The 26,247-nt window shown below is 44.2% G+C and overlaps 1 protein-coding gene across 2 annotated transcripts in view; it reads left to right on the top strand.

The window, feature by feature from the left end:
* The window catches only part of PTH2R (parathyroid hormone 2 receptor), a 2,210,872-nt gene that overhangs the window by 1,622,712 nt on the left and 561,913 nt on the right, over nt 1–26,247 (top strand). For both annotated transcript variants that reach the window (XM_073645571.1, XM_073645570.1), the window contains exon 11: nt 1,914–2,052. In XM_073645571.1, the coding sequence (XP_073501672.1) occupies nt 1,914–2,052 (139 nt within the window). The remainder of the gene's footprint in view (nt 1–1,913; nt 2,053–26,247) is intronic.

The raw sequence follows: 26,247 nt of genomic DNA on the forward strand, positions 1-26,247 counted from the left end.
CGTATTAGCCTGCTCACTGAGTCTAGCATGTGTTAAATGGCACCTGCCATTTTTTTCCAATCCTCATGAACCGAATCGCAGATTGTTCTAATTTTCATGTAATTACAAATTTCAGAAATTTCCGATCGATGATCTATCCGCTAATCTTTAGAGGGAAAAACTGACCCAGTTTGCAAGTGACATACTGTCATGTACATCATTCAATGTATTCATCATGGCTGATGGCTTTGTCTAACCCAAGCAAACCATGAGATCTTCTGCAAGTTTAGATAACCTTTCATTTGTAAATATAAATCAGACATGGATCAGAGTCCTGATTTCATACACCTACAGCTGATGCAAATGATTAGATTGGCTATACTGCCTGCCTGCCAGACTCTCCATTGTCTACTATAATGTATTGCTGCCGCCATTGCTGATGTCTACTTCCTGTCCATCATGTCATCTATACTGTAGTACTGCTTCTATGGGGGATTCCCCTATATTGCCAGACATCTCTTTTGGCTATTTTTATACTGTGTTAATTCTGCCACTGCCCAGCTTTTGCAGTCACAAATTTCCTTGCTGTCTACGTCTTATAGTGTATACTGTATTCCTGCTGCATGGGCTACATCTGCGGGCCCTACACTTCCAGACATCTCTTTGCCTGACCTATTCTAATTATTAAATGCAGTTGCTGCCCCTGCTTCTGTCGCTAGATGCCCAAACACCTCTCCTGCACTTGTCCAGTGTGTTGCGTTGCGTAACCATACTGTACTACTGCTGGAAATTGTTCTCTCTTGAGAGTACAGAAGCATGAAACAGCTTCTAAAATAGGGATATTTTTTTTTCACAGATTGTTGATAAGCCATTGCTTCTTCACTTTGAAAACTAACTTTTAAAGCTAACTTGCTCCCACTTCCTAAAAAAAAGTAATATTTTTCAATGACTTGATAAAAAGCCCTTGTAATTGTTTAATTCTTTTGAGAAAAGCAAACCTGTTGTGGATATATTTAAAAAGAATAATTTTTTTCACTCCCAGTGGAAAAAAAAGACCTAACCTAAACAGCCCTGACTGACAGCTGAGCCACAATGCAAAACGAGTGTCGGTCAGGGCCAGAGGCGCGGTTACAGCTGCCGCTCTGTATACTTAGAATGGTGACTGAATCCACACCGGTGCCGACCCTGTGACTGAAACCGCATCCCCTGTTTAATAGCTGGACTCAATGCAGCTCCAGCATAAGTCATGGCTGAGGACGCGGTTTCAGTCACCGGAGCACCGGCGCGGATTCAGTCACCGCTCGGAGAATACAGAGCCAGGGGCGCGGTTACAGCTGCTGCTCTGTATTCTCAAATCGGTGACTTAACCAGTGCCGGCACCACCCCCGTGAGTGATTGAATGGGAATGCTGCTGGGGATAATAAAGTTCATTTTCTCCTCAGCAGCATTATTTTTAACGGCCAGCACTAACCCTATATCTACAGGTTAATAGTGTTTTTTTTCTGGTGACAAGTTCCCTTTAAGATCATTATCAGCAGACAGTTCCATATACCCTCAGAGATGCAGGCTAAGGTTGAATTGGCTTCTATGGCATGAGCTATTTACACATCGTGAATGACACTATCACTGCTGAGCATTATATTGAGGTTTTACAACAACATATGGTTCCATCCAGAAAATGTTTATTTAAAGGAACGCCTTGCATATTTCAGAAGGACAATGCTAGATCACATACTGCAACCATCACAACAGCATGGCTTCACAGACTAAAAGTTCAGATGATGAACTGGACAGTCTGATGTGTGTATACTGTATATTGTGGGACACATGTCTTAATCTTTGAATTCTTACTCATTAAATCTATATAACCTTTTTATTATTCCACTTATTTAATCCATGTCCCATGATATTATGATGATGTTTATTTTTCTTAGGAAATTGGCAAAATCCACGCTGGTGCTCATCCTGGTTTTTGGCGTCCATTACATTGTATTTGTGTGTTTGCCGCACACATTTACTGGTTTAGCCTGGGAAATTCGAATGCATTTTGAGCTGTTCTTCAACTCATTTCAGGTACATAAACTACTAATATTTGTTTAAAACTTATATATCAGTTGTTGTGATTAGAGATGAGTGGATCAATTCATGAAGGAATGAGTTTGAGTTGAATTTTGCGGTTTCACACGAATTTGAACATCTTACAATTTGCAATTTGTAAAAATAAAAAATAAAACTTGCAATGCACCATTTCCAACACTGCTGAAGCATTAGAGAGTGGGATAATTTCATGCATTGCCACATAGTAATCTCTATAATGTCCTGCAGCTATGACATCTTATGGATTATCATACCTAAAATATGGAGTCAGTACCTCGGCCATCACAGTTCAGTGATTACCACTGGAGCATAGTTGTATGGCAGAGTTGTTTTTCATCTCCAGAGTCACTGGGTAAACCTCATTGTAGAGTGTATGATCTTATCGTTAGCGGGGTCCTCTCTCTCTCGCTCTTCTATAGAGTGTAATCTCTTTAGGTTAGTGGGGTTCTCTCTCTTGGTTTCTCTCTCTTTCCTAAGGTGTGTAAGCTCTTATGGTCAGCATGGTCCTCTCTCTTTCTCTTCTGGAGAGTGTAAGCTCTTATGGTCAGCAGGATCCTCTCTCTCTACTATAGAGTGTAAGCTACTATGGTCAGCGGGGTTCTCTCTCTCTACTAATGTGTGTAAGCTCTTATGGTCAGCATGGTTCTCTCTCTTATACTCCTGAAGAGTGAAAGTTCTTATGGTAAGCCGGGAGCTCGCTTTCTCTTGTAGAGTATAAGATCTTTTGGTCAGCAGGATACTCTCTCTCCTGTAGAGTGTAAGCTCCTACAGTCAGTGGGGTACTCGCTCTCTCCTAAGGTGTGTAAGCTCTTATGGACAACATAGTGCTCTCTCTTTCTCTCCTGCAGAGTGAAAGCACTTGTGGTCAGCAGCATTCTCTATTTTTCCTGGAAAGAGCAGGCTCTCCTCTCTCCATGTGAGAGTTTCTGAGCAACTACAAGCTTTTCAGTATTCAGAATTTCAGAGTCAAGCAAATTTATTCACAGCAAATCAAATTCTGTGTGAAAATTTGGTGAATTTGAATTTTAAAAGATCCGCTCATCTCTAGTTGTGATAATAAATTGTTATGTTTCAATGCTATATTGATATATTTTACGTTCAGCACATGAAAGTTTAGTCACTCTTCCAGTCGTTCGATTCGCACAATATTACCATACCTTTTGTATTCCTTTATTTAGAATATTTGCTTTATTCTTCAATGTTTACACAAATATACATAGATATATGTATATCCATATGTATATATCTATATACAGTACAGACCAAAAGTTTGCACACACCTTCTCATTTAAAGATTTTTCTGTATTTTAATGACTATGAAAATTGTACATTCACACTGAAGGTATCAAAACTATGAAATAACACATGTGGAATTATATACTTAACAAAAAAGTGTGAAACAACTGAAAATATGTCTTATATTCTAGATTCTTCAAAGTAGCCACCTTTTGCTTTGATGGCTGCTTTGCACACTCTTGGCATTCTCTTGATGAGCTTCAAGAAGTAGTCACCGGAAATGGTCTTCCAACAATCTTGAAGGAGTTCCCAGAGATGCTTAGTACTTGTTGGCCCTTTTGCCTTCACTCTGCGGTCCAGCTCACCCCAAACCATCTCGATTGGGTTCAGGTCTGGTGATTGTGGAGGCCAGGTCATCTGGCGTAGCACCCCATCACTCTCCTTCTTGGTCAAATAGCCCTTAAACAGCCTGGAGGTGTGTTTTGGGTCATTGTCCTGTTGAAAAATAAAAGATGGTCCAACTAAACGCAAACCGGATGGAATAGCATGCCGCTGTAAGATGCTGTGGTAGCTATGCTGGTTCAGTATGCCTTCAATTTTAAATAAATCCCCAACAGTGTCACCAGCAAAGCACCCCCACACCATCACACCCCCCCCTCCATGCTTCACGGTAGTTCACCTTTTCTGCGTCGCACAAAGACACGGTGGTTGGAACCAAAGATCTCAAATTTGGACTCATCAGACCAAAGCACAGATTTCCACTGGTCTAATGTCCATTCCTTGTGTTCTTTAGCCCAAACAAGTCTTTTCTGCTTGTTGCCTGTCCTTAGCAGTTGTTTCCTAGCAGCTATTTTACCATGAAGGCCTGCTAAACAAAGTCTCCTCTTAACAGTTGTTGAAGAGATGTGTCTGCTTCTAGAACCCTGTGTGGCATTGACCTGGTCTCTAATCTGAGCTGCTGTTAACCTGCGATTTCTGAGGCTGGTGACTTGGATAAACTTATCCTCAGAAGCAGAGGTGACTCTTGGTCTTCCTTTCCTGGGGCGGTCCGCAGGTGAGCCAGTTTCTTTGTAGCGCTTGATGGTTTTTGCAACTGCACTTGGGGACACTTTTAAAGTTTTGCCAATTTTTCGGACTAACTGACCTTCATTTCTTAAAGTAATGATGGCCACTCATTTTTCTTTACTTAGAATTTGTATTATGGCAAGAAAAAAGCAGCTAACAGTCTATTCAGTAGGACTATCAGCTGTGTATCCACCAGACTTCTGCACAACACAACTGATGGTCCTAGCCCCATTTATAAGGCAAGAAATCCCACTTATTAAACCTGACAGGGCACACCTGTGAAGTGAAAACCATTTCCGGTGACTACCTCTTGAAGCTCATCAAGAGAATGCCAAGAGTGTGCAAAGCAGTCATCAAAGCAAAAGGTGGCTACTTTGAAGAACCTAGAATATAAGACATATTTTCAGTTGTTTCACACTTTTTTGTTAACTATATAATTCCACATGTGTTAATTCATAGTTTTCATGCCTTCAGTGTGAATGTACAATTTTCATAGTCATGAAAATACAGAAAAATGTTTAAATGAGAAGGTGTGGCCAAACTTTTGGTCTGTACTGTATATAATCTTCTAATTCTGTCTGTCTGTAATGGAAATCCCGTGTCGCTGATTGTTCACGGGCGGCTGGTGCGACCAATCAGCGACAGGCGCAGTCCGGCCGCGAATTGGATCAGGATTTCAACAACGCTTCGCTGATTGGTCGCGGCCGGCAGGGCGCGACCAATCAGCAATATGGGCGCGGCTACTTTAAATTAACCCCCCAATGTATCCCCTCGGGGCCCCTAATGAATTTCGTAAATACCTCATGTTGCCCAGCTGCACCCGGCTCTTGCTTCCGCTTACTTCACGATTATTTGCGGCTGCAGCCAGGGGTCTCCTGTTCCGCATTCCACGGTGAGTGATGGGTTGTGGGCGGGGTTAACCCCCATCGCGTCACACCCGGCATCCACCGCGCGCTCTCTCAATGAATGGGCGTGCAGTACAGTTTACTGTATTTTTCAGACTATAAGATGCACTTTTTTCCTCCAAAATTTTGGAGGAAAGTGGGGGGTGCGTCTTATAGTCCGAACCTTCTATTATATACTGTCTTGATGCTGTGGGTGGTGGGGTTATGGGGGGGGCGCAGCGACGGAGGAGCGGGGTACAGGAAGCAGCAGTGGCTACTGCAGCCTACACTGTCCCCGCTGCTTAAGAAAATGAATATTCACTGCTCCCCACACCCATGGGCGTACACTGTAGCTGCAGCGCAGCTCCTGGAGCGCTCGGCTGTCATTTGTGCCTGCTAATAATGAGCATGAATATTCACCCCCTCTCCACGCCCATGGGAGTGGAGAGGGGGTGAATATTCTTGCTCTTTAATAGTGGGCACATGCAATCGCCCGGCAGCAGGAGCCGCGCTGCGGCTCCAGTGTGCACCCGCTATCAAGGAGCATGCAGTCACTGCTCCCCACGCACACAGTCCCAGAGTGGGGAGAAGTGACTCTTCCGGCGTGGCATCTCCCTGTGTGAGTGCGCATGTCAGTTACGTCATGCGCGGCTCACACAGGGAGATCTGCGCTGGCTGCAGAGGAGGACACAGCACTGGAGGAGAGAAGAAGAAAGGTGAGTAGGAATGTTTATTTTTTTGTGTAATGGAGATGGAGGTGCCAGGCATACCAGGATGTGGGGCTGCCAGGCATACCAGGATGTGGGGGTGCCATGCACACCAGGATGAGGAGGGGCATGCATACCAGGATAAGGGGGACCTTGCATACCAGGATGAGGGTGGCCTTGCATACCAGGATGAGGGGTGCCAAGCATAGCAGGATGAGGGAGGCCTTGCATACCAGGATGAAGGGGGCCTTGCATACCAGGATGAGGGGTGCCATGCATACCAGGATGAGGGGTGCCAAGCATACCAGGATGAGGGGGGCCTTGCATACCAGGATGACGGGTACCAAGCATACCAGAATGAGGGATGCCAAGCATACCAGGATGAGGGGAGCCGAGCATACCAGGATGGGGGCTATTAGAACAGAATTAGGGGATATTACCCCTATAACAAAGTCAGCAGCAGACCCTCTCCCTCTTAACAGGGCATCATGATCATGACCACATTTTTTGCTTACATTTTTTTTCCCCTATTTTCCTCTTCTAAAACCCAGGTGCGTCTTATGGTCCTGTGCTTCTTATAGTCTGAAAAATACAATACAATATATATATATATATATATTTTGATATAGTGATATACATAAATATATATATATATATATGTATATATATATATATATACACTAGATGGTGGCCCGATTCTAAAGCATTGTGTATTCTATAGTATGTATGTAGTTTATGTGGCACTGTGACTGACAGAACTTGTTCAGTGAACGTGACTGAACTACATGGCACTGTGACTGACAGAACTTGTTCAGTGAACGTGACTGAACTACATGGCACTGTGACTGACAGAACTTGTTCAGTAAACATGACTGAACTACGTGGCACTGTGACTGACAGAACTTGTTCAGTAAACGTGAGTGAACTATGTGGCACTGTGACTGACAGAACTTGTCCAGTAAACGTGACTGAACTACATCACACTGTGACTGACAGAACTTATTCATTAAATGTGATTGAACAACGTGGCACTGTGACTGACAGAACTTATTCAGTAAATGTGATTGAACTACGTGGCACTGTGAATGACAGAACTTGTTCAGTAAATGTGACTGAACTACATCACACTGTGACTGACAGAAATCGTTCAGTAAACGTGAGTGAACTACATCGCGCTGTGACTGAGGTTTAAATTCCACGCCAATATCTCTGATTGGTCGCGGCCGGGCGCGGCCAATCCGCAAAGTGGGATTTAAATTGCGCACCAATATCAATCAATCAATCACACTCCAACCTCTCCACCATGACCAAGACCAAGGCTGGGATGGGCTACAGGACACTAGGCAAGCAGCTTGGTGAGAAGGCATCAACTGTTGGCACATTTATTAGAAAATGGAAGAAACACAAGATGACTGTCAATCTTCCTCAGTCTGGGACTCCATGCAAGATCATGCCTCGGGGGTAAGGATAATTCTGAGGAAGGTCAGGAATCAGCCCCGAACTACACGTGAGGACCTAGTCAATGACCTGAAGAGAGCTAGGACCACAGTCTCAAACATTATCATTAGTAACACACTATGCTGTCATGGATTAAAATCCTGCATGGCATGCAAGATCCCCCTACACATGATAGCACATAACCAGGCCCGTTTGAAGTTTGCCAATGACCATCTGATCCAGAGGAGGCATGAGAGAAGGTCATGTGGTCAGATGAGACCAAAATAGAACTTTTTGGCATCAACTCCTTTCGCCATGTTTGGAGGAGGAAGAAGGATGCGTACAATCCCAAAAACACCGTCCCACTCGAGAAGCATGGTGGAGGAAACATCATACTTTTGGAGGTGCTTGTCTGCAAAGAGGACATGATGACTGCACCGTATTGAATGGAGAATGGATAGGGTCATGCATTGTGAGATTTTGGCCAACAGTCTCCTTCCCTCAGTAAGAGCATTGAAGATGGGTCGTGGCTGGGTCTTCCAGCAAGACAATGATCTGAAACACACAGCCAGGGTGGCAACTAAGGAGTGGCTCTATAAGAAGCATTTCAAGGTCCTGGAATGGCCTAGCCAGTCTCCAGAATCTAATAGAAAATCTTTGGAGGGAGCTGAAACTCAATGTGGCCCAGCAACAGCCCTTAAACCTGAAAGATCTGGAGAAGATCTGTATGGAGGAGTGGGCCAAAATCCCTGCTGCAGTGTGTGCAAACTTGGTCAAGAACTACAGGAAACACCTGACTTCTGTAAATGCAAACAAAGGTTTCAATATCAAATATTAAGTTCTGTTTCTCTGACGCTACTACCTGTACAACTGTCATACCGTCTGTTCAGCGTGGAAGGCCTGAGGACAGGAGGAGGATGAGGAGAAGAGCATGGTCAGCCATCCTCTTGGTGAGGACACAGAAGTCTTGCCTCTTTGCAGTCTGGCACACATGGCTGTGTTTATGTTACGCTGCCTTTCCCATGACCCTCGCGTTGTCCAAATTTTGGGTGACAGTCATTATTGGTTTGTGACACTTCTAGACTGTTGCTACAAGGAGAACTTTCTGTCCCTTATTATTGAGCAGGACAGGCCTAATAAAATAGGGCAGTATGAGAAGGCCTTTGCTGTGGAATTATTTAAAAATGTCCCATCTGAAAACGCTAGCGGCAGAGGTCACAGTTCGTTGGACTATCAAGGAGTACAGGCGAGAAAGACACAAATGCAATGTAGCAGAGGCAGGGGAACACTGTCAAAGTTCTGGGACAGTTTTCTCAGACCTTCCCATCGCACAAGCCCTGATGTGCAGGTACTCTCCCAAGAAAGGAAAAGTTTTGGAAGATGCTGAGAGAGTACCTTGCCGAATGGACCAACATCCTCCGTGATCCCTCGGTTCCTTATAATTATTGGGTATCCAAGCTGGACACATGGCATGAACTGGCTTTCTACACCTTGGAGGTCCAGGCCTGCCCTGCCCCTAGTGTTTTGTCAGAGCGAGTTTTTTTTCCGCTGGTGGAATTATAACCAATAGGCGCATCCGCCTGTCAACTGAAAATGCTGACAGGCTGACTCTTATAAAAATGAACAAGGCCTGGATTGGGCCAGACTTTTCAACACCACCGAATGATAGCAGCGTAACATAAACTCAAATACAGTGTCTTTTTTTTGGGAGGTCTAACTCTAAACCCATGCACCTCTGTTTTCATACCCAGATATGGGTATCTGCTTCCTGATTTTGTCTATTTGCTCTTGTCCTCATCCTTCTCCTTATCCTCATCCTCCACCACAATATCACCACCATATATACCACATCAACATATCTACGTCTCTTGCAAGGGACATTGGAGTTCCTCCAAATTTTTGGCAGCCATTGCTTCACTGCATAGGCAGAAAAGCAGGGGAGACCCACTTCCTAATAATGGGAACATTGTTTTCAGGAGCCCTCCGACCTCTATGTCTCTTGCAAGGGGCATTAGAGTTCCTCCAAATTTTTGGCAGCCATTGCTTCACTGCATAGGCAAACAGTATGGGAGACCCACTTCCTAATAATTGGAACATTGTTTTCAGGAGCCCTCCGATCTCTACGTCTAAAGCAAGGGGCATTGGAGTGCCTCCAAAATTTTGACAGCCAATGCAGTCACTGCATAGGCAAAGAGTATGGGTGACCCTCTCCTTTCTAATGGGAACATGTCATTACTGAGGCCCACCTCTATGTGTCTTTAAATTGTTATTAGGGTTTTTCCTAAATTTTGGCAGCTGTTGGACTCACTGCATACCCTACAACTGTATAGCAGACCCTCTACTTTCTAATGGGAACATGTCATTACTGTGGCCCAGGTCTATGTGTGCTTAAATTGTTAGTGGGGTTTTTCCTAAATTTTGGCAGCTGTAGGACTCACTGCATACCCTGCAACTGTATAGCAGACGCGCTCCTTTCTATTGGGAACACGTCATACTCATTACTGTGGCCTAGCTCTATGTGTTTAAATTGTTAGTGGGGTTTTTCCTAAATTTTGGCAGTCGTTGGACTCACTGCATACCCTATAACTGAATAGGAGACCCTCTCCTTTCTAATGGGAACATGTCGTTACTGTGGCCCAGCTCTATGTGTCTTTAATTGTTAGTGGGTTTTTTCCCTAATTTTGGCAGCCCTTGCAGTCACAGCATGGGTATTACCACTATAGAAGACCCGCTCCTTTATAATGGGAAATTTTTTTTTACTGAGACCCTCCTCTATATCTCTTTAAAGGAGTATTGGGTTGCGTCCACATTTTTGGCTGCCCTTGTAGTCACTGAATATGCAATAACAGTATAGGAGACCACTCGTTAATAATAGGAACAACAAAGAATAGCAGGCTGATGGCTCTCCAACAATAGCGAGGGCCGACTGCTGGTGGCCTCCCGATGGCCGACTGCTGGTGGCCTCCCGATGGCCCTATAAAAATAGGCTGTGTGACTTTCAGAGTCCCTCCATCATAAATGAAACAGGATATGTCTGATGATGTGTCACACACCACATGGCCAGATAAGGTTGTAAAATGTTATAATGACATTTCCCGGTGAATGCATTTGTCTGGGTTCAAAGCAATGCAAAAGTGCAAAAACGCATCAAAAACGCTATGTGGGAAGATAGCCCTAGTTGTGGAGGAGCATTTTTGTTTTGTATATTTGTTTTGCCTTATATACAAGTCATTACCCTTTAAAGGATGTTTCCTTTACATTTTTCCCAGGAAAATCCATTTTGGTTTCGTTTTTGTATGTTTTTTTGTGAGTCCATAAAAGTGGCGTAATACCTCTGACAACATTGTTGACAGCAGTGACCTGGGAGTTAGAAATGCTTCCAGGGGTCTTCCGCATGCTTTTCCCATTCCATTTGAGCAGTGTTCCCATATACTGTGCTGTCAGGGTAAGAAGAGGAGGAGGGTGACTCTCAGGGCGCGGAGTGTGAGAACAGAGAAAATGAAAATGAGGTTGTAGATCCCACTTGGTGTGGAGGAGGAGGAAGACAAGGAGTTAAATTGCAGCTTCCCACATAGACATGAAGTGATGCAACCACGACAAGCACTGCATCCTCAGCCCCAACTCTTGCAGTGGCCAGCAGCATTTTCGAATCTGCAGTTCATAGGGGTGGCAAGGTTGGCATAGCGTGGGTCTTTTTGGAGACCGCAAAGGATGATACAACTTGCGTTATCTGCCAACATTGTTAAAAACTACGGAGTAGAGGCAAAAATTGCAATAATTTGACTACTACATGCATAAACTGGCACATGCGCAATCAACATGCATTTATCTAGGAATCTCACTGTGCTAAAATGAAGACTAGAGGGCCTCGCCAACCACCGGCCGCCCATCAACTGCATCTACTGCTTCTTTCTCCTTTGTCACTGTGGCAAGTGTTCTCACACAGATTTCCAGCTGCAGAACCTCCACTTGTTTACCCACTACAGTCAGCTGTTACAGAAGTGGACATGCCTGCTGTTTTTGACTGATCTCAAACATCGAGCACACCCCATCTTTCTCAATCCATTTTTAACATCTCCGCCTGCACCTCTCTCACAGTCCAGCAGTTTGTCGTGTTCACTCTACTCCACTCTCTCTCAGCACAGCAGCCCGCCCTTAATCTGGCAGGTTTGATTGAGTAAAAGATTGTTTCTTCCTACACATGCCAAAGCAAAGAGCTTGAACTTCACCATCTCAAGTCTGTTGGCCACAGAAAAGCTGCTTTTACACCTGGTGGATACTGACGGTTTCCGAAAGCTGATGGCCGTCTTAGTCCCCCAGTACCAGTTGCCCAGCTGCCATTACTTTTCTAAGAAAGATGTTCCTGCACTACACCAGCATGTTTCAGACAAAATCACCCATTCCTTGAAAAAAATTCTATATCTACCAGGGCGCATTTCACCACTGACACCTGGACAAGCAAGCATGGCCAGGGGCGTTACATCTCGCTGACTGGGCCCTGGGTGACTCTGTTGGCTGTAGGGGAAGGCAGGAAATGGGCTGCTTCACAAGTCTTGGAATCCCCAAGGCTTGCAGGGTGCTTGGTGATGGAAAGCTGAACCTCTACCCACCAGAAGATGGAGAACTAAACTACTAGACAAGCATGTGCAGCAATGGCCAAAATTTTTTTCAGTTGATCCGGGGCCAGACGAAGTAGTGTCCAAGCAGAATCCTGACCCTCGTCACCAGACATTAACCCCTGAGGGTGAGCATGGATGGGTTGGAGAATGGAACAAATACACACCAGAACATGGAGAACTAAACTAATAAGACAGGGGTTGGAAAACTAACCTACTAAACAGCTAGGGTTGGAGAACGAAACCACTACACACCAGGGGATGGAGAACTAAACCACTAGACACCAAGGTGTCACTAGACAGCAAGTGTTGGAATCCCCAAGGCTTGCAGGACAAACCTCTGTTTCTACCACTTACTCTGCCACCTCCACTTCCTCTAAGGTCTCCACCTGCGACTTCAAGCTCTGACTTAATGAGACACGCATTTAATCACTGCAGAGAGAATCCTATCCACTTGCATACTGCACAGCCAGCGCTCATCGCAATCAGGCAGTGTTAAAATTAATATGCCTTGGAAATCACAGCCATACAGATCAAGAGTCATGGACAGTTATCCATGCCGAGTTTGAGCAATGGTTGTCTCCACTGAACCTTGTTCCAGGAAAGGCCATGTGCGATATTGGTGCAGACCTAATGGCAGCCCTACGCCGGAGCAACCTTACACACGTGCCTTGCATGGATCACATCCTCAACCTGGTGGTACAGCAATTTCTCCGCCACTATCCTGGACTGGATGCGCTGCTGCAGAAACCACAGTCACTGTGTACTCACTTCCACCATTCTCAACCAGCAGGTGATCGACTTGCATTGATATAGAGATCTTTCAGCCTACTGGTTAACCGGTTGACATGCGATGTTACACCATGGTGTAATTGAATTCTGCATGTTTCAGCAACTTTGGCAGCAGCAACGAGCCCTGACGCAGTATGTAATTTTGCATAGCCTGGCCCAACGCAGTACGGACATGGTGCAAATCACACTTGCAGATTGGACACAGATGAAGGACCTCTGCGCCCTTCTGCACATTTTTGAAATGGCTACTAAGATGGCTGATGCTGACAATACCATCATGATACTGACATCAGCATCACTATTCCGGTCATCTACATGCTGGAGCATACTTTTAATAGTCTATGGGAGGAGGTGGTGGTCCCAGGGGAAGAGGAGGAAGCAGAGGAGGATGCAGAAGGGCTAACAATATCTCTAAGTTCCAGACTGTCCTCGCACAGGTGGTTGCCATGGGAAGGTGGATTACAGTGATCAGGTGGGGCTCATGGTACCAGACAAACTGTTAGTGAAGGTTCAGAAGCCGAGAAACAAATGGAGCAGGACAAGTGTAACAAGATTGTTGTTCGTATTTTTAGGATTGGAAATAGTGCTGACTACTGGGTAGCCACTCTGTTAAAGCCATGGTACAAGAGTATATTTTGCCAGATGCTTCCTCCCCTGGAAAGGGACGCACCCATTCTGGATGCTGGAGTATCAAAACATGATTGAAGACAATCTTGAGAGTGGCTTTCCACAAGATAGCAGTGAGGCACACAGTGTGCATCGCAGTTATAGACTTCCAACCCTGGGAACATTGAATCTTCAAAGCAAAAACATTACCACCCTTGCAGCGCTAGGGTCCTGCATTCCAGCCCCACCAAGGAAAACATCTGCAGAGAGTTTGTATGTTCTCCCCATGTTTCTGAGGGTTTCCTCTGTGTACTCATTTTTCTTCCCACACTCCAAAGACATACTGATAGGAAATTTAGATTGTGAGCCCCAATGGGGACAGTGCCACTAATGTCTGTAAATGTCTGTTAAGCACCAATGGGGACAGTGCCACTAATGTCTGTAAATGTCTGTTAAGCACTGTGGAATTAATGGTGCTATATGAGTAAAATAAATAAAACATTTCTGGGAGTCATTTTACTCCTTTTTTAGACCAGACCTTGCACCTGCAGAACAGAGTACAAGTCTGGCACGTAGTGAATGACTAGAGAAGATGGTGCAAGAGTATTTCAAGCTCAATAACAATGCTATCTGTGAGGAGGGAACCCTTTTTAGTTTTGACCTAGAAAAATTGAAGAGTGCCCTGAGCTTGCCTGCCACACCTTAGAAGTTTTGTGTCACGCCAGGTGTGGGAAAGACTTAATGCAACACGAAGAGAAGAAGGAAAGGGATCCCAGACACTAGGGAAAGGGGGAGTGGAGACCTCCTTGTCGGGTCTAGTGTCACCCTGTCTCAGCCACCATCCCTATATTGGCTCTTCACCAATCACCACACGCGCCATGACTTTCCCTGTTGTATGGCTAAGGCTAGGGATGGGAGGAGATGAGCACTAGTCGATCTCCACTAAACACTATAGACAACAAGGGTAGACAAACAGGGGGAGAATTGCTTAGCTTTAGATGACTCCAGACAAATGCGCACACGGCCTCAAGCTCCAGAAAGGACGAAGTACTGCTCTTGCTAAAGCCTCACAAGTAGTAATAAATATCGCTGGCACCTCACTCTCAGACACACCAGGTATTTATACACCCAGTCCAGGGAGCTAATTAGCCAGAGGGAGGGAGCCGCTGGGTTTTAGAGACAGCCAGCCTCAAAGAAGATGTCTGCAGTGATAAATGTAGAGACCTCCTGCAACCAACTGCAGGGTGACTGTCACCTCTGACACACCCGTGACATTTTGTCATGGGCGGCAGCTCTCAGAACGTGTCTTCAGTGCCGCTGATGTCTTCATTTGGCAGTCCGCTGAAAGTGTAGACAGCCTAACTTTCATCAAGATGAACAAGTCATGGATCTTCAATGACTTTTGCACTCCAGTCGCAGACCAGTAAGACTAGGTGATGGTGTACTTTTTAGTGTACTACTTGGCGGGTCCGGACTTTAAGCTACTGAGGTAATGTAATGCAATGGTGATATTGCTATGTTCATATGGTGCAATTTAAATAACCAAATAGGGAATATGTAGCCATGTGACCCATGGGCAGCACATGATTCACCATGTATGCACTGTATACTGTTTACATCCATTGCATGTCTATAAAATTATATATAAGTCTAGTACCTGCCACTATGTGCACTCTAGTCGTTTTTATTATGTATTTGTCTGATGCACTTTATTCTACCTGTTTGTAATTCTGTTATCAATAAAGTTACTATATTTTTCTATCTAGTGACGACTTTGTATCGCTCATTTCTGACCTTCGGCTCACCCTTCCTCTTCATAGTGTTTAAAGAAGCCAGTCTGTATAATAGTCCACATAGCAGCATAAAGTAATATGGTTATCTCTTACATGACTTTGCTACGTTTTTCTCGAAGTTATCTATTATTGAAAGTGTAGACAGCCTAACTTTCATCAAGATGAACAAGTCATGGATCAAGGAAAATTCTCTTCCACACCTTGGGCTATGTTCACACGTAGCGCTTTTGATGCGTTTTTGCACTTTTGCAATGCTTTCAACCAAGACAAATGCATTCACTGGTAAATGTGTCAGTGGAATTTTCTTCCTTACCAATTAGAAATTGTCCACACCTGAATGCATAAGATATTCTATAATTTATTGCTCATGCTATCAAGGAGACAAAATAAAAACCAACAAATCTTTAGCTTACTCATAATGTCTACCTTCATTTCATTCCATGGCAGCTATATAGGTAAAAATAAAGGCATGACATAATAATGATTCTAGTAGAGTTAAATATAATTAACAGAAGACGAAATGCAGTTGTTATGTGAAGGTCAAATAAACTGGCTGTAACTTCTAATTATGGAATTTTAACGAGTGAGGGAAGAAACCAGGTAACTAGAAAGGAATTCAACAACAAACCCACAGATGTTCACTTAGAGATAATAATTATTTCATATAAAACCGAGTCTAATATATGTATATTAAAGGGTTGCAAAGAGCAAGCAGATAATACACATTTAAGTTTATGTATAGTGTTAATACTCCTAACCATCCACATCATGGATAATGTGTTTCTGCTGACTAGATTGGATTGACCAATCGGAATAGAATGAAAAAAACCTATAAATAAACATCCGACAAGAAGGCCATATGTGTTCAATAAAAAAGACCTTTATTGGAACAAGTTAGGGTATATGGTGACACAGAAAAAAAGAGCATACACATAATAAAAAATATATCTCATTAGAATAGCTAATAATATGCACGCAGGAAGTCAGAGTAAAACTGCCACTTCACTTAAGTGTAACCAACACTGCTACATCTGACCTGCTGCAATGGCAGAATGTCACTATCAGTGGCAATGTAACTTGTACTACATTAGAGCACCATCCAAAATGTAACCAGCGGTATATGGACTTAATTGTTTTAATATGTTTGGGTGCACACTAATCTTTGCTGTATTGTAGTATATATTCAGCATTATAAGCATATATATCATTATATGTCCTCATACCTGCTGGTTGGAGTGTCCAAATATAGCGGTGGCTATTCCTGCTGCATGTGTAATTCCCACCCCGACGCGCGTTTCGGTACATCCTTCCTCAGGGGGTGATGTCAGATAATATATGCATGTTTTTGCTGTCCATGTATGTATGTATGCATATATATGTATATGTATATATGTGTGTGCATGTGTGTAGATATATGTATATGTATTCTTTGCACTATTTTTTGCACTTTACTGCACTCCTTTGCACATCTATTGTACTATCATTGCTGTTATTTAGTACCTTGTATGACAGGGTTTTCGTAATTAATGCATACATATGCAACTTATGTACATATTTTCTTGCACTTTATTGCACTTTATTGCATATTTACTGCATTACTTATGCTGCTATCTAGTGCCTTGTATTTGCAGAGTTTTCGTAATTTATGTATGTATGGGCGGCCCATGTGTGTATATATATCTATATATTTTTTTGCACTTTAGTGCACATTTACCCTATTAGGAATGTTACCGATTAGATACCGTGTATCGCAGATTTCTTATATTGTTGGGACCACAGCACTATGTATTCACCATATGACACATATATTCTCTCACCATAGTACAGATAAGCAGCGACGCGCGGGTTTCTCTGCAGCGCTCCGGGGTCTGTCGTTGCCGGCTTCTTGATGCAGCGCAGGACCTGTGGTCACGTGACACCACGTGACCGTGTTTCCGGGGAGATGGAGCATGTGACTTCTCGCGTATCCTTAGCTGCATGACGCCGGGCGCGTGCGGACCCCGTCTAGCGGTGGGAGTGACTCGCGCGACACACCCCTCCCCCTGTCTCATGTCCATTGGCTGACAGCTTCTTTTTAAACTACACACCTGGAGTCTGACGTCACCCCCTGAGGAAGGACGCACCGAAATGCGCGTCGGGGTGGGAAATACACATGCAGCAGGAATAGCCACCGCTATATTTGGACACTCCAACCAGCAAGTATGAGGACATATAATGATATATATGTTTATAATGCTGAATATAAACTACAATACAGCAAAGATTAGTGTGCACCCAAACATATTAAAACAATTAAGTCCATATACCGCTGGTTACATTTTGGATGGTGCTCTAATGTAGTACAAGTTACATTGCCACTGATACTGACATACTGCCATTGCAGCAGGTCAGATGTAGCAGTGTTGGTTACACTTAAGTGAAGTGTCAGTTTTACTCTGACTTCCTGCGTGCATATTATTAGCTATTCTAATGAGATATATTTTTTATTATGTGTATGCTCTTTTTTCTGTGTCACCATATACCCTAACTTGTTCCAATAAAGGTCTTTTTTATTCAACACATATGGCCTTCTTGTCGGATGTTTATTTATAGGCTTTTTTAATATATGTATATGTACAGTGGGTACGGAAAGTATTCAGACCCCTTTAAATTGTTCACTCTTTGTTTCATTGCAGCCATTTGGTAAAATCTAAAAAGTTATTTTTTTCTCATTAAAGTACACTCTGCACCCCATCTTGACTGAAAAAAACAGAGTTTAGAAATTTTTGCAAATTTATTATGAAAGAAAAACTGAAATATCACATGGTCATAAGTATTCAGACCCTTTGCTCAGTATTGAGTAGAAGCACCCTTTTGAGCTAGTACAGCCATGAGTCTTCTTGAGAATGATGCAATGAGTGTTTCACACATGGATTTGGGGATCCTCTTCCATTCTTCCTTGCAGATCCACTCCAGTTCCGTCAGGTTGGATGGTGAACATTGGTGGACAGCCATTTTCAGGTCTCTCCAGAGTTGCTCAATTGGGTTTAGGTCAGGGATCTGGCTGGGCCAGTCAAGAATGGTCACAGATTTGTTCTGAAGCCACTCCTTTGTTATTTTAGCTGTGTGCTTAGGGTGATTGTCTTGTTGGAAGGTGAACCTTCGGCCAAGTCTGAAGTTAAGAGCACTCTGGAAGAGGTTTTCATCCAGGATATCTCTGTACTTGGCCGCATTCATGTTTGCTTCAATTGCAACCAGTCGTCCTGTCCCTGCAGCTGAAAAACACCCCCATAGCATGATGCTGCCACCTCCATGTTTCACTATTGGGATTGTATAGGGCAGGTGATGAGCAGTGCCTGGTTTTCTCCACACATACCGCTTAGAATTATCACCAAAAAGTTCTATCTTTGTCTCATTACACCAGAGAATCTTATTTCTCATAGTCTGGGAGTCCTTCATGTGTTTTTGAGCAAACTCTGTGGGGGCTTTCATATGTCTTGCATTGAGGAGAGGCTTCCGTCGGGCCACTCTGCCATAAAGGCCCGACTGGTGGATGGCTGCAGTGATAGTTGACTTTGTGGTACATTCTCCCATCTCCCTACTGCATCTCTGGAGCTCAGCCACAGTGATCTTGGGGTTCTTCTTTACCTCTCTCACCAAGGCTCTTCTCCCACGATTGCTCAGTTTGGCTGTACGGCCAAGTCTAGGAAGACTTCTGGTCGTCCCAAACGTCTTCCATTTAAGAATTATGGAGGCCACTGTGCTCTTAGGAATCTTGAGTACTGCATAAATTCTTTCGAACCTTGCCCAGATCTGTGCCTTGCCACAATTCTGTCTCTGAGCTCCTTGGGCAGTTCTTTGAGCTCATGATTCTCATTTGGTCTTAAATGCACTGTGAGCTGTGAGGTCTTGTATAGACAGGTGTGTGCCTGTCCAAATAAAGTCCTATCAGTTCAATTAAACACAGCTGTACTCCAATGAAGGAGTAGAACCATCTCAAGGTAGATCACAAGGAAATGGACAGCATGTGACTTAAATATGAGTGTCTGAGCAAAGGTCTGAATTCTTATGACCATGCAATTTCAGTTTTTCTTTTTTAATAAATTTGCCAAAATTTCTACATTCCTGTTTTTTTCAGTCAAGATGGGGTGCAGAGTGTACTTTTAATGAGAAAAAATGAACTTTTTACAATTTACCAAATGGCTGCAATGAAACAAAGAGTGGAAAATTTAAAGGGGTCTGAACATTTTCCGTACCCACTGTATATATGTACCTTCTAAAAGTCTATATAATAGTGATTATTAAAATAAGCAAGAAATGCATTACAATTATTACAACATTCCCTCATTTTGTAATAAATTATTCATCTATAACACTGGAGCTTTAGTTTTCCTTTGACAGATTTCACAGAGGCTCTTCATATAACAGACTACCGTATTTTTCGGACTATATGACGCACTTTTTTCGTCCAAAATTTTGGAGGAAAGTAGGGGGTGCGTCTTATAGTCCAAATACTATATTATTGTATGGCCGCATGGTGGTGGGTGTGGGGGAGCGACAGCGGGGGATCAGCAGGGCACAGGAGGCAGCAGCCGCCTGCTGCAGCCTAGCTGTGCCCGCTACTAAAGAAAATGAATATTCCGTGTTCCCCACGCCTATAGGGGTGGAGAGCAATGAATATTCATTTCTCTTAATAGCCGGCAAACTGGAGCCGCAGCACGGCTCTTGCTGCCGCTCTGTGGTCAGTGTGCCCGCTATTAAAGCATCATGAATATTCGCTACAACCCACTCCCATGGGTTGTAGTGAATATCCATGGTCTTTAATAGCAGGCACACTAACAACAGAGCGGCAGCAGGAGCCGCGCTGCGGTACAGTGTGCCAGCTATTGAACAGACTGAATGGTCACTGTTCCCCACGCACAGAGTCCTGGCATGGGGAGCAATGACTATTCCAGCACGGCGTCTCACGCTGTGCGACAGCGCATGGCAGGGACGCCATGTGTGCCCTGCCATACGCGGCTCACACAGTGAGAGTGTCGGCAGCAGAGCGGGACAGCGCTGGAGGAGAGAGGAGGTGAGTATGAGTGTTTACTTTTTTTTTTGCAGGCAGCGTGATGTGGGCTCAGAGGGTGCCATACATACCAGGATGGGGTCTCAGAAGGTGCCATACATACCAGGATGGGGGCTCAGAAGGTGCCATACATTCCAGGATGGGGGCTCAAAGGGTGCCATACATACCAGGATGGGGGCTCAAAGGGTGCCATGCATACCAGGATGGGGGCTCAAGGGGTGTCATGCATACCAGGATGGGGGCTTAGAGGGGTGCCATGCATACCAGGATGGGGGCTCAGACGGGTGCCATGCATACCAGGATGGGGGCTCAAGGGGTGCAATGCATACCAGGATGGGGGATAAAGGGGTGCCATGCATACCAAGATGGGGTATAAAGGGGTGCCATGCATGCCAGGATGTGGGATAAAGGGGTACCATGCATACCAGGATGGGATGGGGCCACTTATACCAGGAAGGAGGGGCCATATATACCAGGATGGAGGATATTAACAGAATTGGGGGACATTACCCCTATACCAGTGTCAGCAGCAGACCCCCTCCCCCATAACAGGGCATCATGACCACATTTTTTGCTTAAATTTTTTTTCCCTATTTCCCTCCTTTAAAACCTAAGTGCCTCTTATGGTCTGGTGCATCTTATAGTCCAAAAAATACGGTATTAGTAATCTCGAGGGAAAGTATTATCATAGAGTTACAAAGTTCCCATTTCTTCATTGGATTCCAAAGTTTTTGTTATGGCAGAGTCAATCTGTCTCTTCGTGGAAACAGCTATAGTTGAAAGCCTCATATGGGATTGGGGCACTGTGAGATATGGCATAGTATCAGAGGATAGTGGGCTATAGGTGCATATCCAGCAACTTTTAGGAATGTCTTTAAAAACTATGTCTCACAGCAGGACTTGCTGATACTTATCAGTTTGTTGTTCCAGTCCTCTCTTCCTTTAGTACATCACTGAGAGTTATGGGAAGGAATGCAATTGCCATCAATATGGTCCAAAAGGACAGGGTCATCATCTTTGCTGCTGCCGGGAATTAGAACCTTTTTCCAGTGGCTGGCATTGATCCAAGTATCTGTACCTTGGATGTTGACAGAAATAGCAGTGGTCAGTAATTAAAATGGCTCACTGTATCTGGGTTCAGTGGTCTCCTCACATGTCTCTTGACCACGACCCAATCTCCTGATATCAATGTGTGTGCCGCTTATACAGTTGGGGTCTGGCATGGAATAAAGAACACAGTTTTGAGTAAGAGTCAGATATTTGTGCAACTTCAAGACATATTCAGTGAAAGAACTGTAGGAGACTGCAGCTGCAGCAAGAAATACAACCCTGTCTTAGGGACACTACCAAACAGTATTTTATCGGGGACAACTTCTCTCTACACCTTGGGGAGGTCCTCACTGAATACAATGCAATGGACAAGCAATCTACCCAGGACAAGTGTGTTTCCTCCATTCACTTCTGGATTTTTAATTTCAGATGCAGTTAAGGTGTTCCACCTTCCCACTACTTTGTGAGTGGTAGGGAACATGGGGAACCTGTTCTATCCGCAGAGTGGCCAGTTCTCCAGTGAGGTGTGTGTCTCTGTCACTCTCTATGGTTTGGTGTACCCCAAATCTACAAACCACCTCACTTATCAAAAGTTTGTTTTGAACTTTGGTCACGGCCGAAGCTTCAAGCAACCAAGGAAATAGATAAATGCATACCAGGAAGTATTCATAAGTACCCACCTTAGGTAGCTGTATGTAGTCCACCTGCAGTCTCTGAAACGGGTAATCTGGTTTTGGCGTGTATTTTGTGGGACTCAAATAGGTCTACCGGGGTTATGTTTCGCACAAACTATACATACTTTGTAACAATGTTCGGGAACCCTGGGGAGCACCAGTGTTGTAGCACCACCGCACACAACACCCTTGAGTTGTGCAATGGGGAAACGTGCTAGGGCAGCCATCATGGGGAACAGACAGCGTAGGAAGCAAATCCTGGTGTTTACCTGCCATACCCCTGACTCTGACCGCACAGCACCTGCTTTGGCCCATGCATTCTGTTCGTGTGGGGGGCCTGGGTCTGGAAGACCTACAGTAGTTCACGATTAACGGCCATTGGGGCCGGTGCGGTGACAGTCTCCTCTGTGAAAAGATAGCTACGCGCACTCTCGGTCACTGAGTCCCCTAGCAGGGCAGTGTCTGCTGTGGCCAGTATACCAGTCAGAGGTAGTCATGCTGCTTACTTAGCCACCTGGTTGGCCAAGGCAATCCCTACTGTAAGGAGAGTTTGTTCCGTGTGCGCCGATAGCTGCCCCTTCGGGGAAGGGTGAGTGCTGTGAGTAGCTGCTCTACCGCCTAATAGGTTTGCCAGCAGGGGTCAGAAAATTACGGCTCTGCCAAATGGCGACAAAGTCATATGAAACCCTTTCAAACATATCTTGAGTCCGAAAATACATAAATCTCTTTACCTTTCTCAGATTGCACGCTGCAGCGAGTGCCTTCAGCTCAGCCGCTGGCGTAGAGCCGCTGGAGGAGAATGGTTCGTGTATCACTGCCTTACCATTGTGGACTGCTGCATACCCAGTGATGAACCATCCTTGATAACTGTCCCGAGCTCTGGAACAATCTACAAAATACTCAGCAGAGGGGTTAGTGAGGGGACATCAGTGATATCTAACAAGCCCAATGTGTCTGCATCCATCAATGCCTGACAGTCATGTTCATGTGTCAATGTCACACTGAGATTCCTCATCAGCTAGTCTAAAAAGTAGGGGCAAGTTTTGGCTCACAGTCCACCCCTTAATCCCACCCTGATATTCTCCTCCCTTTTCTAAATCCACTGGTAATAACGTAGCTGGTTATAATTATCCTTATTTGTGCAACATGAGGTTTCTTTTTTCATAATGGAGAGTCGGGCTTTTATGTCTGTGTAGCCATAAAGCTTTTACCTATAATCTCAGACCCCTGTTGTCCATGCTGCTTTATGCCAGTCAACACACATTCGGGCCCCCCTGCTATTTGAACTTATGATACAAACATACTTATCGGACTCTGCTAGTTTGACAGCTTGTTCCTTATCTCTGCATCCTTTATATAACAGGCAGAAGTCCACTAGTACAGTAGACTCCTGTCCGATTTCAAAAGTAAGATTTAAGGTCTTAAATTAGAAACCATTCCACCAACCTGGGCTTTCCTTTCCTGCTGGATCCATTCTTCTCCAACCTCCCATTACGATGGACATAAAAATGTACATGTAACTAACCCTGATATACACATACTAGACATGACCGTTCTATCCGGGAAGGGGATGGGAGACTTCACTAGCTGGAGACAAGCTTCCCCTTATGGAAAATCTCCCTTTGTAGCTGGACTTTGACAGGCAAGTCAGATCCTACTCTATCCCTACCTGTCTGACAAGTTTACAGTGTGAGAGATGGATCCAGGAGGAGCGCTCAGCAATCTTGACCGCAGTAGCAGTAGTTAACAGGACATGGTAAGGACCCTCCCACTTGGGATGGTGACAGTGTTTCTTCTTTATAACCCTCACAAGAACCCAATCTGCAGGTTTCAGAATCTCAGGTTTTGTTAGTGGGTCTCTTGGAACAAAATTAGGGATATAAACTTCTTTGTGAGATAATATCTTAGCCATGTATTCTGCTAATGTACAGTCAACTTCCTCATCGATTCTTTTAAAGAATTTTAGCTGAGGTAACAGAAAGCGTTTCCCATATATGATTTCAAAGGGTGTCAGGCCTACAGATGTTAGTGTGACATGCATGTTTAGTACAACCAGTAGGAGACAATACAGCCAAATTTTTTCTGTTTCCTGCATGGTTTCTCTCAACTTGTGTTCCCTTGGGAATTATTTTTTGCACAAGTAGTACAGGTTAAACAAAAATTTTTTGATAGTTGGTAAAGCCGTACATTGTAAATACCTTAGATATGATCTCTACCATCCCTCCTGTTGAGTCATGGCTAATGCCATGGCTCAATACTGTGGCATATCTGAAGAGGTTACTGGGCAGTATATGTTTATTTTCTGTAGATACATATAGGCCATTTTTTAAGATAGTCCCTTTTGTTACCCATTTACTTTGTTCAGATTTTGGTGATGCTTGTTGCATTTCTTTGAGGATTTGTAAGTCAATGTTGTCTAGACTTGTCTCATGTAATGTCAGTATATTTGTGGTAGCCGCTTGCTTTGCCGCCCTGTCTGCCTTTTCGTTGCCCTTGGAAATGGGATCATCTTTACGTGTATGTGCTGCACATTTACATATTGCTATTTTCTTGGGAAGCTGTATTGCCTCTAACAGGTTTAATATGAGATTTTTATAATTTATTTCTTTGCCTGTGGAAGTAACCATATCCCTATTTTTCCATTGTTGTGCATACATGTGTGGTAGAAAAGAGGTATTGACCATCAGTATATATAGTCACAATTTTGTCTTTAGCAAGTTTACAAGCTTCTGTAAGTGCTACAAGTTCTACTGCTTGTGCTGATAGGTGTTTTGGGGGCACTTTCGCTATTAGGACTTTATCCTGTGTGACCACTGCATACCCTGTAGCATTGGTACCATGTGGGTTCTTTCTGCAGGATCCATCTATAAACAGTACTAAGTCACTGTCTGGAATCGGTGTATCTTTAAGATCGACTCTGGGCAGCACTCTTTCTGAGATAGAGGCTAAGCAGTTGTGTGGTTCCCCATCCAGAGATATCAGTTTTACAAATCTCATCCTATATCAGTTTTACAAATCTCCTCATCCTCTGATGCCAATAGAATGTCATCTATAATATAACGAGGGATGTGTGTTTTTGTCCGAAGCCTCTATAGACTGAGCATGCTCAGTGTGGCGCCATGACGACAAGATGTCCAGGACAAGAGAGAGAGAAAGAGAGAGACACATTCGGGAGTACACTCCGATATTATCAGTAGATTATACATACAGCGCTCAGCATAAGTGAGTACACCCCCCTGTATTCTCAGTACGCTATACATACAGCGCTCAGCATAAGTGAGTACACCCCCCTGTATTCTCAGTACATTATACATATAGCACTCAGCATAAGTGAGTACACCCCCCTGTATCCTCAGTACGTTATACATACAGCGCTCAGCATAAGTGAGTACACCCCCCTGTATTCTCAGTACATTATACATACAGCGCTCAGCATAAGTGAGTACACCCCCCTGTACTCTCAGTACGTTATATATACAGCGTTCAGCATAAGTGAGTACACCCCCCTGTATTCTCAGTAGGCTATACATACAGCGCTCAGCATAAGTGAGTACACCCCCCTGTATTCTCAGTACATTATACATACAGCGCTCAGCATAAGTGAGTACACCCCCCTGTATCCTCAGTACGTTATACATACAGCGCTCAGCGTGAGTACACCCCCCTGTTTTCTCAGTACGTTATACATACAGCGCTTAACATAAGTGAGTACACCCCCCTGTATCCTCAGTACGTTATATATACAGCGCTCAGCGTGAGTACACCCCCCTGTATTCTCAGTACGTTATACATACAGCGCTCAGCATAAGTGAGTACACCCCCCTGTATTCTCAGTACATTATACATACAGCGCTCAGCATAAGTGAGTACACCCCCCTGTATCCTCAGTACGTTATACATACAGCGTTCAGCATAAGTGAGTACACCCCCCTGTATTCTCAGTACATTATACATACAGCGCTCAGCATAAGTGAGTACACCCCCCTGTATCCTCAGTACGTTATACATACAGCGCTCAGCGTAAGTGAGTACACCCCCCTGTTTTCTCAGTACGTTATACATACAGCGCTTAACATAAGTGAGTACACCCCCCTGTATCCTCAGTACGTTATACACACAGCGCTCAGCATAAGTGAGTACACCCCCCTGTATCCTCAGTACGTTATATATACAGCGCTCAGCGTGAGTACACCCCCTGTATTCTCAGTACGTTATACATACAGCGCTCAGCATAAGTGAGTACACCCCCCTGTATTCTCAG

This window comes from Phyllobates terribilis, unplaced genomic scaffold, assembly GCF_046119375.1.
Source record: "Phyllobates terribilis strain yellow unplaced genomic scaffold, ASM4611937v1 Scaffold_9__5_contigs__length_417890890, whole genome shotgun sequence".
In the NCBI taxonomy this organism is placed as follows: Eukaryota; Metazoa; Chordata; class Amphibia; order Anura; family Dendrobatidae; genus Phyllobates; species Phyllobates terribilis.